Source organism: Pleuronectes platessa, chromosome 19 (assembly GCF_947347685.1).
Source record: "Pleuronectes platessa chromosome 19, fPlePla1.1, whole genome shotgun sequence".
In the NCBI taxonomy this organism is placed as follows: domain Eukaryota; kingdom Metazoa; phylum Chordata; class Actinopteri; order Pleuronectiformes; family Pleuronectidae; genus Pleuronectes; species Pleuronectes platessa.
In genome coordinates this window covers 1,714,531-1,726,989 of record NC_070644.1, presented here as the reverse complement: position 1 = coordinate 1,726,989, position 12,459 = coordinate 1,714,531, and the positions used below count along the sequence as shown (strand labels likewise).

At 38.6% G+C, this 12,459-nt stretch overlaps 1 protein-coding gene across 2 annotated transcripts in view; it reads left to right on the top strand.

The window, feature by feature from the left end:
• The window catches only part of LOC128425339 (LIM domain transcription factor LMO4.1), an 18,542-nt gene extending 6,083 nt beyond the window's left edge, over window positions 1-12,459 (top strand). For both annotated transcript variants that reach the window (XM_053411912.1, XM_053411913.1), the window contains exons 2-5: window positions 3,341-3,588; window positions 8,008-8,104; window positions 8,207-8,359; window positions 9,130-12,459. In XM_053411912.1, the coding sequence (XP_053267887.1) occupies window positions 3,341-3,588; window positions 8,008-8,104; window positions 8,207-8,359; window positions 9,130-9,138 (507 nt within the window). In that variant the 3' untranslated portion in view covers window positions 9,139-12,459. The remainder of the gene's footprint in view (window positions 1-3,340; window positions 3,589-8,007; window positions 8,105-8,206; window positions 8,360-9,129) is intronic.

Genomic DNA, 12,459 nt, shown 5'->3' with positions numbered 1-12,459 from the left:
GATATTACAGTTTTTACCGGCTGTTTCAGTTATTTACTGCTCCTCTCTGTGTCTCTATCATTTGTGCTACACAATACGGACGGAATTGAGCCCCACTGCTGCTTTGTTGCCTTGTCTTTCTGTGCATTCTTTAGCTGAGTACTTTGTTAGTTGTTTGAATAATGCTAGTAATGTTGTTTGGATATTTCAGCCCCACTCATGCAAAGATCTGATAATGATTATATTTTATCAAATAAAATGTAATGAAGACAAGCTTAATGCAGATGGAAGGGCACCATGCTTCACTGAACTCAGAGGAAGTTGTTGGTGTTTCGAAAGATTAAAGAAACACATACCAAATACCATACCCATCTAACTGCTGCTAATCAGAATAACCAAAGGTTATTTTTAAAACCATTGATCATCATCTGCTTCACTGTTGTCTCTCAAAATGATTTGGTGATATATCCTCAGCTTAAAATTGTGTCTCTTATGGCTGTTATACTGATACTGTTATATGTTGCCAATTTGTGAAACAGCTGAGGGCCAAAGGAATCTCTCTTCTTTGCACAAATGTACTAGGGAGAACAGTGTCTGGATATCTCGGTTTCCTGCAGCTCCCAATAAAACCGAGTTTCTTGTTTTTGTCCCCAACTAGACCTTTGAAATTTCACTCCAGCCCGTTTGTCACCATTCTGCCAAGTAAAAACCAGCTCCCAGAATCCTCAGGTTCATATCTGACTCCATGTTAAATTTTGAGAAACACATTGTCTCATTTATGCCGGCCTGTTATTTTCACTGTGATCGTTGGCAAACTAAGTATTATTTTATGGCTCTGGCTAAAATATGTCACAGTAAGTATATAACTTGTGCTTTACCAATCATGAAGTCAGACGTACATTTCATAACAATATTAAACCTAACAATATCTCTTGAACTTGATCTGCAAACCTCAATTTTTTAGATCGATTATATGTAAACATGACACTGAGACAAAGCATCAGCCTCAATCCAAATGGTCCATTACACAGTAGAATAAACACAGTTTCAAAGATTGTACTTTTCTCTAATGCAAAACTGTTGTGTCAGAGCGCATGAGTGAAAAGGAAGGCAAAGAGGATAATACAATAAACACCTTGAAATGATCTGCAGCCTCTAAAAAGAGAAGTTAATTCTATTGTTGGGAACCTCAGCATTGAAAACTAATTTGTAAGTTATATAACAGAACTCGCTTTTTCCAGTCTTTCAAAAGATCTGCTAGTTTTTGAATATGTTTTCATTAATAGGAAGGTTTGGTCCCATGAATGAGGCTGTTTGTGGTTTTAATGTAGCCTTGGGCTTAACATGGCGTTCCTTTGGCTGATTAGAGCCAGGTGTCTACTCAGAAAATGAGGGTATTGAGGGCAGCCTGCTTCACTACAGCGCACCAGCTGCTGCCGTCTCAAATATACTTGTGGGAAGGCTTTGCTTTAAAGCTAAACAAGCCCTTACTGAAATTAAACACACTCAAGAGCACAAATGATGTTACTGTTGCGCATTTGAAAAATGAAATCTGGCACTGCAATTATTTGATGCTGTTGTTGGCACTAATTATGAATTTGGGAAGCTGCTGAAGAGCCAGTGTAGCTGACTCATTACTGAGTAGCACATACTGCTATGTTGTACTAGGTGTGATTCAATAGAAGTATTATTCCCAGCTGGGCATGAAATCCATTCAGTTTTGTAATGGAAAAATGAGAGCTGAAGAAATACAGTAAATGTTGCATGATGGCACATGTGCACTGTTGCTTTGACTGTAACCTCCAACTATTTATTTTCCCCATAACTTTGGATTTATTTGAAGTACTTGAACTATGTCTCCAGAAAGTGTTGCCTCAGCAAAGGGTCATACATCAGGCAAACATTTTATTGGAGGACCCAATCCTGCACAACTTCAAAGAGCTTCCTCTGGGGACATATTATCAAGTTCAGATAAGAGTTCATTGTGGGCCCAAAGAAGATTGTGTGTGGTTTGGTTTGAGTTTGACACAACACTGTGATGGGAGGGTGCTTATATACGTGTGTACGTGTGTGTTTTCCTTCAGAGGTTTCACATTCCCATTACCAAAAGGTAAATAGCATCAGGCTTTTTAACAAGCAAGTTGCAACTCCAGTTGATGGCATCTGCTGCCAAGAGCCAAATCTGGGGACACAGGGCTGTGTTTCTGTCTCCTGTATGTTAGGGCTAACCCGAGCCCTAACCCCATTCCAAGTAAAGGTAATGAAGGGAATTTGAATTAAATGCAAGTATAAGCTGTCCTTTATAGTTCTCTTTTTCTAGTTTTCTCTTTTTCTCTTTTTCACTTTTTCTCTTTTTCTCTTTTTCTCTTTTTCTCTTTTTCTCTATTTCTCTATTTCTCTTTCTCTGTTGCTTGTGACAGTAGGATGAACCTATGGAGTGAGGACATTCTGTCAAAAAATATGACTTACACCACATCCAGTTAGTCACCTCTGTTTCTCATAACAAGAACAGGAAGAGCCCCAGGTGTAAGCGTGTCTTCATCACTTCAAGAAGATATCATTAGGGGCTGAATCTGTAAATGGACCAAGGGTGTTTTTGTAAAGAAATCACCAGATTAGCCACAATTCCACTTGAAATGGAACGGTTGTGTGACCATGACTTTTGACCTCTGTCAGACTGGTTGTTATAATAAAAATAATAATAATAATCTTCAGCGTGTTTCAGCCTTTCAATCATAATAACGTTAAAAGCCGAACCAGAGGGTTTGCTGAGGCTAAAGGGAAATCTGATCGCTCAGTAGCTCAAACATCATTATCTCTATGCCTTTTTGAAAATAAACTGAATACCTACTCTCATAAGCAGCAGAGTTAAATCCTGTCCTATTTAAGAAATTACATAAAATGTGGTTGCAATAAAGGTAAGATAAACGGAATAAATGAGTTAAAAACGACAGAGGAGTAGCAGAATTACAAATCGCATGTTAAAAAAAGGCCTTCTTGTAAAAATATGTTTTGAGCAGTGATTTAAAGATCGGTAGTAAGTTGGCGAGCCTAATCTTGTCAAGCAGGGAGTTCCAGAGCCTTGGGGCCCTGATAGAGAAAGCCTGGTTACCTTGGGTAGTCAGCTTTGACCTAGGGACAGCTAACAAGGACAGGCTGGCTGATCTCAGGTTGCAACTTCGTGCATATGCTTTAGTTGTGTGACATTAGTTTCAGATCAATCTGAAGTTTTTCATTGAAAGATTCTATATTATTTTACGTTTTTTCATCATATATATTTTGCTCATATTTTCGTTGTCTTGCCTCCGTTTTTTTATTGACTAGTGATCTACTTTCTCTTTACCTGCTGCCATGTCCTCAGGTCGCTATGGTGAACAATAGAGTGGATGCGCCTGCTGTTGCTGTAATGGGCATCGGCATCGGAACAGCAGGCAGGACGTGTGCAGGATGTGGAAATCGAATCGCTGACCGCTTCCTGCTTTTCTCCATGGAGCGATACTGGCACACGCGCTGCCTCAAGTGCTCATGCTGCCACGCTCAGCTGGGAGAGTACAGCAGCACCTGTTACAGCAAAGGAGGAATGATCCTCTGTAAGAATGACTACATCAGGTGAGCCCTACTGAGAAACTGTTTAGGTTGTAAGGACAAGTAATGTAACTCAGGTCAACTCATTTAAAGTGAGTCGTTAATAGTCTGAATAGGCTTTTCGCCCAGTCACAAACATTGATACAACACTAAATTCACAAATTAATGTTTTGTCATTGGCTTGTGGACTGGAGGGACTGAGGGGGAAACCACTGACGTGTGTTTATGTTTGCTAACCTGTTCAGGTTCTACCAGTTATTCATAAGGTAACTACTGGACTAGTGGCAGAAACTTGGACTATGGGCAGAAAAGGTCTCTGGTTCGTCTCTGGTTCGACTCCACGGAGAAACAACAAAAAGACGAACCTGGATTGATCTGTCCAAAAATCCAAGAGGATTCTCCCTACCCTGTCTAGTGCCCCTGAGCAAGGCACCTTACTCCCCCAATATCTGCTCCCCGGGCGCCGTACATGGTCGCTCACTGCTCTGTGTGTCCTGCACCAGATGGGTCAAAAGCAGAGGTTAAATTTCCCTACCTGCATGAGTGTGCCTGTGCATGTCTGTGCATGTGTTTGGGATAAATAAATGCATCTTAATCTTAATCTTAATATATAACATGATAAGAATCTGTGTGAATTAAAATATTATAGACCAGTGTGCTAATCCAAACACACTGTTTAAGAACTTACCAAAAATATTAGCAATAGACTGGATAGAGAGCTTGTGAAATGAATCCACTCTGAGGTGGCTTCAGGGAAAATAAGTTATATAGCTACCATCTCATTTAATGCCTTAAGCAGTGGTCTATGACCAAAGTAACATCGTCTTATTTTACTTTCATTTGACAAACACAAGAATGGGTGCTTCCCTCTGTCTGAATGTGAACCACAGTATCCCTTCCCTTTTTTATCAATCATAGGGTCCTTATATTGTAAGTCTCTCCCTGTCACATCACATCTACAAGATCTCTGGATCAAAGTAAGAGGCCCAGAGCATCCACTCGTAAGACTTTAACTCAGTAATCTCACTTATTCGCCCCAAAAAATAGTGTAATTGCTATGGGACATGAGGCTTTAACTTGGTTGTCACCTACCCCTACGTAGGGAATTTCCATAAATACGTTTGTGATTTATTTTAGAGGGAATCATTATATAAATTCCCTGCTCTACATTTGTATCTACAGTAACAGTAAATGTAATATGATTTAGAGTTTTAAAAAAGTCTTTATCTAAAACTATCTTTTTTGCATCCCCTCAAAATATTAGCTCAAGAGTCTTTAGATTGGCGGAAAACCCAGAAGTCACCCAGCAGAAGTCACTCAGAACTTTGAGCACCGCCGCAGCAGTAAATGATTACATCGTGAAACTAAGACTTTAGTTTTAGTAACTAAGATAAGTAGCAGAGCATAATGGATTGAAACAGAAACTTCTTAAATCCATCCGCATATGTTTAAATTGATCTAGAATACGAGCATGGTTATATACAATCTTAATACTTTCTTATCTACTATCCTGTAAAAAATGTTCGTGTTGGAGGTATTTCAAAATGGCAACTAAAGTGTTAAAATATCTTGAGAACGATTTTGTTGATGAGATGGAGTCTTTCTGTGAAACTGCTAGGTGTGTGAGTTGGAAAGGTTATTTTAAGTATTATTTGAGGTATATTGATAATATTCACACTATAAACTAATACACATACGAAAAGTTCAAAAGATCTTACAAATTGTATTTTTTTGGCAACAGGTTGCTCTAATGAAACTAAGGCAATTGACAGAGTCATGAGTAAACAGTACAATCTTTCATATGGACTGCCGGTGAGATGCAAAAGCTCATGTATCAAAACACAGTCATTTTAAATCCAGGTAAACAGAAAATATTGGCTAATAGCATAATATTCCAAGTTGCCTGTCCGTCCACCCATTCCATTTTTATGAACATGATACATCTCAAGAAAGCTTTGAGGAAATGTCATAAAAATGTTTAGTTGGACTCGAGGATTGAAATGTTGTTGTCAAAGGCCAAGGACATCTCAGGAACACATGCAGGGAATTTCTTCACATTTGCAACAGAAGTTCACTTGGATTCAACTGAGAACTGATTAGATTTTGACTTGTCAAAGGTTAAAGTCACGGTGACCTCCTGTTTTTGTGAACATGATATTTCAAGGGAATTTCCTCAAATTTGGTAAAGACTTTCACTTGGACTCAATGAACTGCTTGGTATTTGGTGGTCAAAGGTCAATGTTGCTTTGATCATACAAAACATTTGGTTTTGAAAACGCAAATAAGGGATTTTTTCTTTTCCTTCTCAAATGATGAAGATTTAAACATTAACTGATTAGATGTTTGTAGTCAAAGGAAATGGTCATTGTGAAAAAAAATCCTGACAAATACAAGTGACCTTAGGCCCTAATAAGAACAGTGCAGTGTGTTGTAGTGCCAACAAGGAGCTGCAAAGTCTTACTGAATATTCCTTTTGATCTTCCTCTAGGGGTAGGGTGACGGACTTAACGGAATTAAAATAAATTAGTCTATATGTTTGTGAGACTAACTTGCATTACATTCATTTAAGATTCGATATATTCATGAAACCTTGATCCAAAAAGCTCAACCTTAAAAAACGAAAAGGTGGGTGACAGTTTATATTTGGGATATATAACTGGAACACAATGGACACAACACCACCGGGCATGAACAACCTCATTCAGCTAAAAACCTGTTCCGCCTTTCCTCATTTACTGCATGTCAAAATTATCTGTGCACGAACTAATGATTCTACCTGCTTTACTTTAATTTAGTTACACTGTACACTAACTGGCAACTACAGTTGAAATTAAAAATGTTGTCGATCCCTCTGATTTGCCTAATCGGTCAAGTTAAGTAACTCCATTTTTTATTTCACTATTCTTGATAAACTGAGCGGGGAAGTGGGAAACGAAAAAAGATTCATCAAGACCGGTCCAGGAATAAAATTGCGTCATGTGGGTTACCATGTGTCTGTGTTTTGTTCTTAGAACTTAGTCTGCCAGTAGTTAGAAGTGTCTATGATCAGACTTACACAGATAGGGATACTGTGGGTGCCCACATCTCTAGGGCAAAAAGTTGAACGTGGAAAGCTACAGCTAGAGGCTGAGGTGGAACTCAAGACACAGCAGACTTTGTATGTCAGTCCAGTAAAAATACAGTGGCTGTTAGGACCTGACTTGTGAAATAAAGCTCTCACTGTCAACTGAAATTACAGCACAATCTGTAATAAGAGACACTACTTGGTCATGTGAGCACTGCTATGAAAACTTAACTGACACAGCAAATTATGAAAAGTATCTGCCAACAATGTTGACCCAGTTACTACTGCTGTAGTATATCCAAACACATAGAAGAAGACCTTTTCAAATCGGCCCACAGAATTGGTAGGTAGATATGTATCTCAGGTCTCAGGGGCACTAATTAAATGTTTGGATTAAGATGAAAAAATCATTACCCTGTGCCCTCACTGAAGGACAGGCTGTGAGTGTAAGTAAGTGACACAGTGCATTTGTTTCACAGGAAGCTGTAATGATGACAGAAGCTTCTAATTAAAGTCATCAGCCTCCTGCAGCTCAGGTGCTGAAATGCTGACGTGTGCTGCTGCATTCAAAGAACACAGACAAGTTTGGACTTGTTGGTATTTGTTAAACATGTTCTCTGTTTTGAACTTCTTGTTAAAAAGGTTGTTTTTTTTATGCCAAAGTATCTAAAAACATAGAATGACATTCCCATCAGCTGTGTTTGATGTCACTAATTCTTACCCAGCAAGTTAAACTGCACAGTAAACATTACCCTCTATTTTTTTAATTGCCATCATCTGCACGACATGTGTGATGTGCTGTACAGAGTGGGCCATGTCAATAATGTGTATGGCCTCAAGGCACCACACAACAGCAAATCCACATGGGCGAGGTTGCTATGGCAACACATGAACCATGACATACATGAACCATGACATACAGCTGTTAAGGAAACAAAGAAACTGGATCATTAAACCTGAGAAAGAAGCGTGTCTTTGTGTAGCCTGTACTGAAAAACCTCTGTATATCACGCTTGTGTGTGTACTTCAGGCAGCGAGTTACACGTTACAAGGAAGTCAAACTATAAACAGAACAGCACTGTGAGAAAACAACCCAAAGGCCTGTGTTGGCTTGTTATTTCAGGTACCAGTGGGAGGCCGCTTTGTGTCACAGATACATGAGTGATCTGGTTAGGACTCAATGAGGCAGAATTTTAATGCTGTCGGAAGGTGTGATGGCTTTTTTTCAGTCAAAGGCCGGGGAAATGGCACAACTTATTTTTAGAGTTGAAGGGGTTTGGGAGGTTACGGTTGGATTGAAGTTATGAGTGGCTGATGAATGTTGTTGATGTACAGGTTTTCAAATGGTTGAATTGGCTTTCTGCTTTTCTGGTTTGCAGGCTGTTCGGACACAGTGGGGCCTGTAGTGCTTGTGGACTGTCTATACCTGCCAGTGAGATGGTGATGCGAGTTCAAGGCAACGTTTACCACCTTAAAGTGAGGGTGACACTTGATATTACCACATCATTAACATTGTTATCAGTGTTTTAATGTTGATAGTAACTTGATACCATATAATTACAATTTTTTTTCTTCTAGTGTTTTACCTGTGCGACTTGTAGGAACCGCCTGGTCCCAGGTGATCATTTTCACTACGTCAATGGGACTATCTTCTGTGAGCATGACCGACCAGGAGGACACAGTGGACACCCAACTTCACTGCAGAGCAACAGCATGATGTCTGATCAGAAGGTGAGAGGTTGTGTGTACTATTAGGCATATCTATATCAATCTAATTCACTGGGGACTTAAACAACAAAACGTAAAATAGAAACATTCCTTTTCTTAGTCAGGAGCAACATTGATTTGATAAAGCTGTCCAGAAGGATTGTGTTTCCATCTAATACTTTTATGTAAAAGATAAATGTTGAGATAAACAACATCAAGATAACAGCTATCCAGAGCAACGAGATGATTACTTAAAGGTGTCAGAAATCCTGGAAGCACTATTTTTTGGGTCGTTTTTCCTTACTCTTGTTGAGGGCTAAGGGCAGAGGATGTCACAGCTTGTTAAAGTCCTATGAGACAAATCGTGATTTTTGAATATGGGCTATACAGATCAAATTTGATTTGATTTGATTTGAATATGGAGCTAGCCTTTGACCGAATGGTTGGAGCACATTAGCAGCTGGTCGCCTGTTTGACTCCTGACCAGCTGGACCATTTACTGTGAGTCTCTCTCACCTTGTTTCCATTAGAATGAAGGGATACATTTCCCAAAATAGATTTGAAAAATGGGAATGCCTAATTTGATATTGGGGAGACACTTAAACTACAACATGATATAGTTGTTACAGCCATGTTGCTGGATGTAAATGCACTGGCACATGTGTTACTAATAACAGAGTGGCTGAAAGGATATGATACAGTCAGAGGAATGGAAACATATTGCGGATGTTTCAGGATGTCACGATTTTTGTTTTATTTCCTGGTTTATAATGATCTCTGTCCACTGTTGACAGGTGTGCTGAGAGAGGCAATGGAAAAACCAAATGTGTGCCTTCTCCTCCACCTTCCTCCTCCGTCACTTCTTCACCCTCCTTCACACTGTGTATCCTGCCGTTGACAGACCTTCCTCCATCCTGATGGACATTTACTTCACAGTCTGGACTGGTTTAGGCTTCAACTTTCCAACAGCAACTTGTCTGTGTAGGTGGACTGTGAATCTGGACACGTACTGTGTGCTCTTGGCAGTTGGAAATTATTTATTCTTTTGGCTGTTGTTTATTGTGAACTGTGAGTGTCAAGAACTATCATTGCAAATGGGGGAGACATTGAAGCCTTATAACTCAATGTGACTCCTGTAGGAGGTGAATTTTTTTAATCCAAAATAACAGACCACACTTGTACTTGGAACAGTTTTTGTATTATTTTGATTCTTGAGGTGTGATTCCAACTACTTTATGTTTCCCTCCATACACAAGCAAGGCTGTCAGACATGAACTCCGGATCTTATATTAATTAAAAAAACGTAGGTTTTGGTAACTGCTTTTCTTACCATAGACAGAAGTAGCCTTTTTACCCAGAATCACCTCATTAAAATAACAATATGTTATAGTTTGTTTATATTGGAAATTCTCACATTGTGGCTGGGGCCTTTATTTACGAACATGATGGACAGAAAAATGTCTTCATTAGAGACAGCTCTTTATATCTGAAATAGTTAATTATCACTGTAGTAGGCTCCAGGTATTTATTTCCCCCCTCATTGTATTTTACTCAGCTGGCTTTATTTGTTTGTGTTGGCCACTACTATTTGAAACATGTTAATTAATAAAACACCAAATTCTATATTATTATTTATGATAATATTATCAACAATCCTTTTCCAAAGTGTGTCATTGGATTTTAGATGGATTTACTATCTTTCAGTTGAACATTGAATTTTTTAACGAGTTCAAAACAATATGAAGCTGAATTGAGAGAGATGAAGCTGGAACATAGTAGGTTATTCATCCCAATCAATAATTAAACAATTACTGGAAGGTACAAACTGGAGTCTAATTTTGGAATATTTGCTTTTACATGGATGGATTAACATGAAATCTAGATCAGACACCCGTGTTCCCCTAAGGATGAATTGTCAAAGCTTTCATGTTCTGGCTTTTCACATCGTCAGGTCAAATATTAAGCCTCAAATTTACATGAATTCATATGTCAGTAATCTGAAGCCAGCGAACTCCAAGGTAACATTAGCTCTATTTTGTATGTTATTGTTTTATGCTTTATTTACCAAAGCCTGTGATCTCAATACTTAAGGCTTTTGGGAAAATGATCTTACATTTGTACACATTTATTCAGGTGTGATACAGTGTGGTTGCAAATCAACTACAGAAATACAGGGCTAAGAAAATCAAGGCTGTCTCACCATAAGAAAAAATACTTTCTTTTCATTATTATGTACATGCTTTTCTTCAGATGTTGATGAAAGTTCGTCATTTATGCATTTAAGGTTTAACAGTGTTTATAATTGTGTTTTGAAAGACTGTTCCACAAGAGATTTAGCAGCAGTGACATGTGCTGTATACTCTAAATGTTCATTGCTGTGCAAATCATGTCTTTACTTTGAAAACTACTGTACGAGTGAAGGAGGGTTGAGATGAAATGTTTGAGTGCACTAATATCCTGCTGAGTTGTGTGCTACAGTATATGAAACATATATGATGTGTTTTCTTTTTCAATCAAGTCAAAATGGATTGCTCCAAACTTGGAAAGAAAATGAGACCTCTCAGAAGAGCTGTCTTGTGAGTGATAAGGATGATTTGACTAAAGTTACAGTGAGAGTTACAGATAAATGCTTCAGACTGAGGAGTAAGTAAGGAAGGCTTTGGGTTCTCAGACAAACATGGCTGATTACCCACAGGAATGGGATTTCAAAGGCCTGGGCCGAGGCCATTACAGACGCAATTAAAGTTGGATGCGCTGGAGGCCTGCAACGACTTTAGCTGCACTCCAGTTTTTCAGCCTAATGAGGCCTAATCTGGTGAGGTGGTCCAATTAAAAGGTAGGGAGCGCTTTCCTATGAGCATGCAGCAGTTCGTGCTCTCTAGCTTACTGAGGGGCAAACGTACAAGAGAGAATATGCTTTTTTTGTTTTCAATCATATGCGTCTTTTTAAATTAAAACATTCAACTTGACATTTTTAACAAGTATGCTGGTGTCTGGTCTTGCTAAGGTCTCTGCTCTGGTTTGTTATGTTTGCTTTTTGTCCTGAAATGCAACTTTAAATTTGCCCCCCTTTTTTTTACATGGATATTTGGCATGGAAACTATGAGATCATCTCCACGCTAATTATAGGGTCCCTCCTTTTCCATATTGTTTGTGTGGCTTTCTACTCAGCAGAGTCAAAGGCATAAGTGAAATGCAGGATGGGTAGAGGCACACATGAGTAGCCAGCTGTGACTCTTCAAATGAATAGGCCTGGAGAACTCAGCAGCTCCTCTCACAGGGTTAGTCCAATTAGCTTCACATTCACGGCAACGATGAAGCTTTTAATGGTTGTCTTTCAAAGTGCCCTTTTATAATGATGGAGGGTGAGGACATTCCTCTGGTTTTTCAGTGAGGACACAGAACCTGAGTCACACCATTTCCCCTTCAAGGCTTTTGTTTTTTTTAGTTCACCAGGCTGTGGCATTAGACCACTGGTAAAGGTTTTACAAAATAAACAATGAATGAAAATAACAGGTTCCAGTTTTAGAGTATTTTTAAGGCTTAATCACAAATATTTTCTCATAGTCTGGATATTTTTCTGTTGAGTTTTTGTCGGCAGTAATTTCTGTTGCAGAAAAAGATGCTTTTGCATTATATTCAACTAAGGCCAGATACTCACCTGAGCAGTGACATTCTCAATTTGCACAGTTAGGTTCTACAGATGGAAATATCATCTGGTCCACCTCATTCAGTATCTCGAAACTAAATTGCTTTGTAGTTTGGATGAATGGATGGAGATGACAATTTGCTCAGATACATGGTTTCCAGGTTTAGTTTCTTAATTAATTAGAAGATTCAAAGACTTTAATATTGAGATATCATTTCTTTTCAATTTATCCAGTATTTGTGGTTTGTAAAACAAATGATTTATTTATTTGTGTGTGATTCTAATTTTAAATTGGCACATCAAGCCCCTGTCTGCCACTATACTGTTCTCATTTAGAAAACAATGATATCAAAAACGTACCATAAAGATGCTAGAATTGAGTTTTGAAGTGTACTGCCTTCATTTTTATCAGAACATGAATGTGTTAGCATGGCACTTTAAAATAAAATAATACATGAGTTGTAAGAAGAAGAAA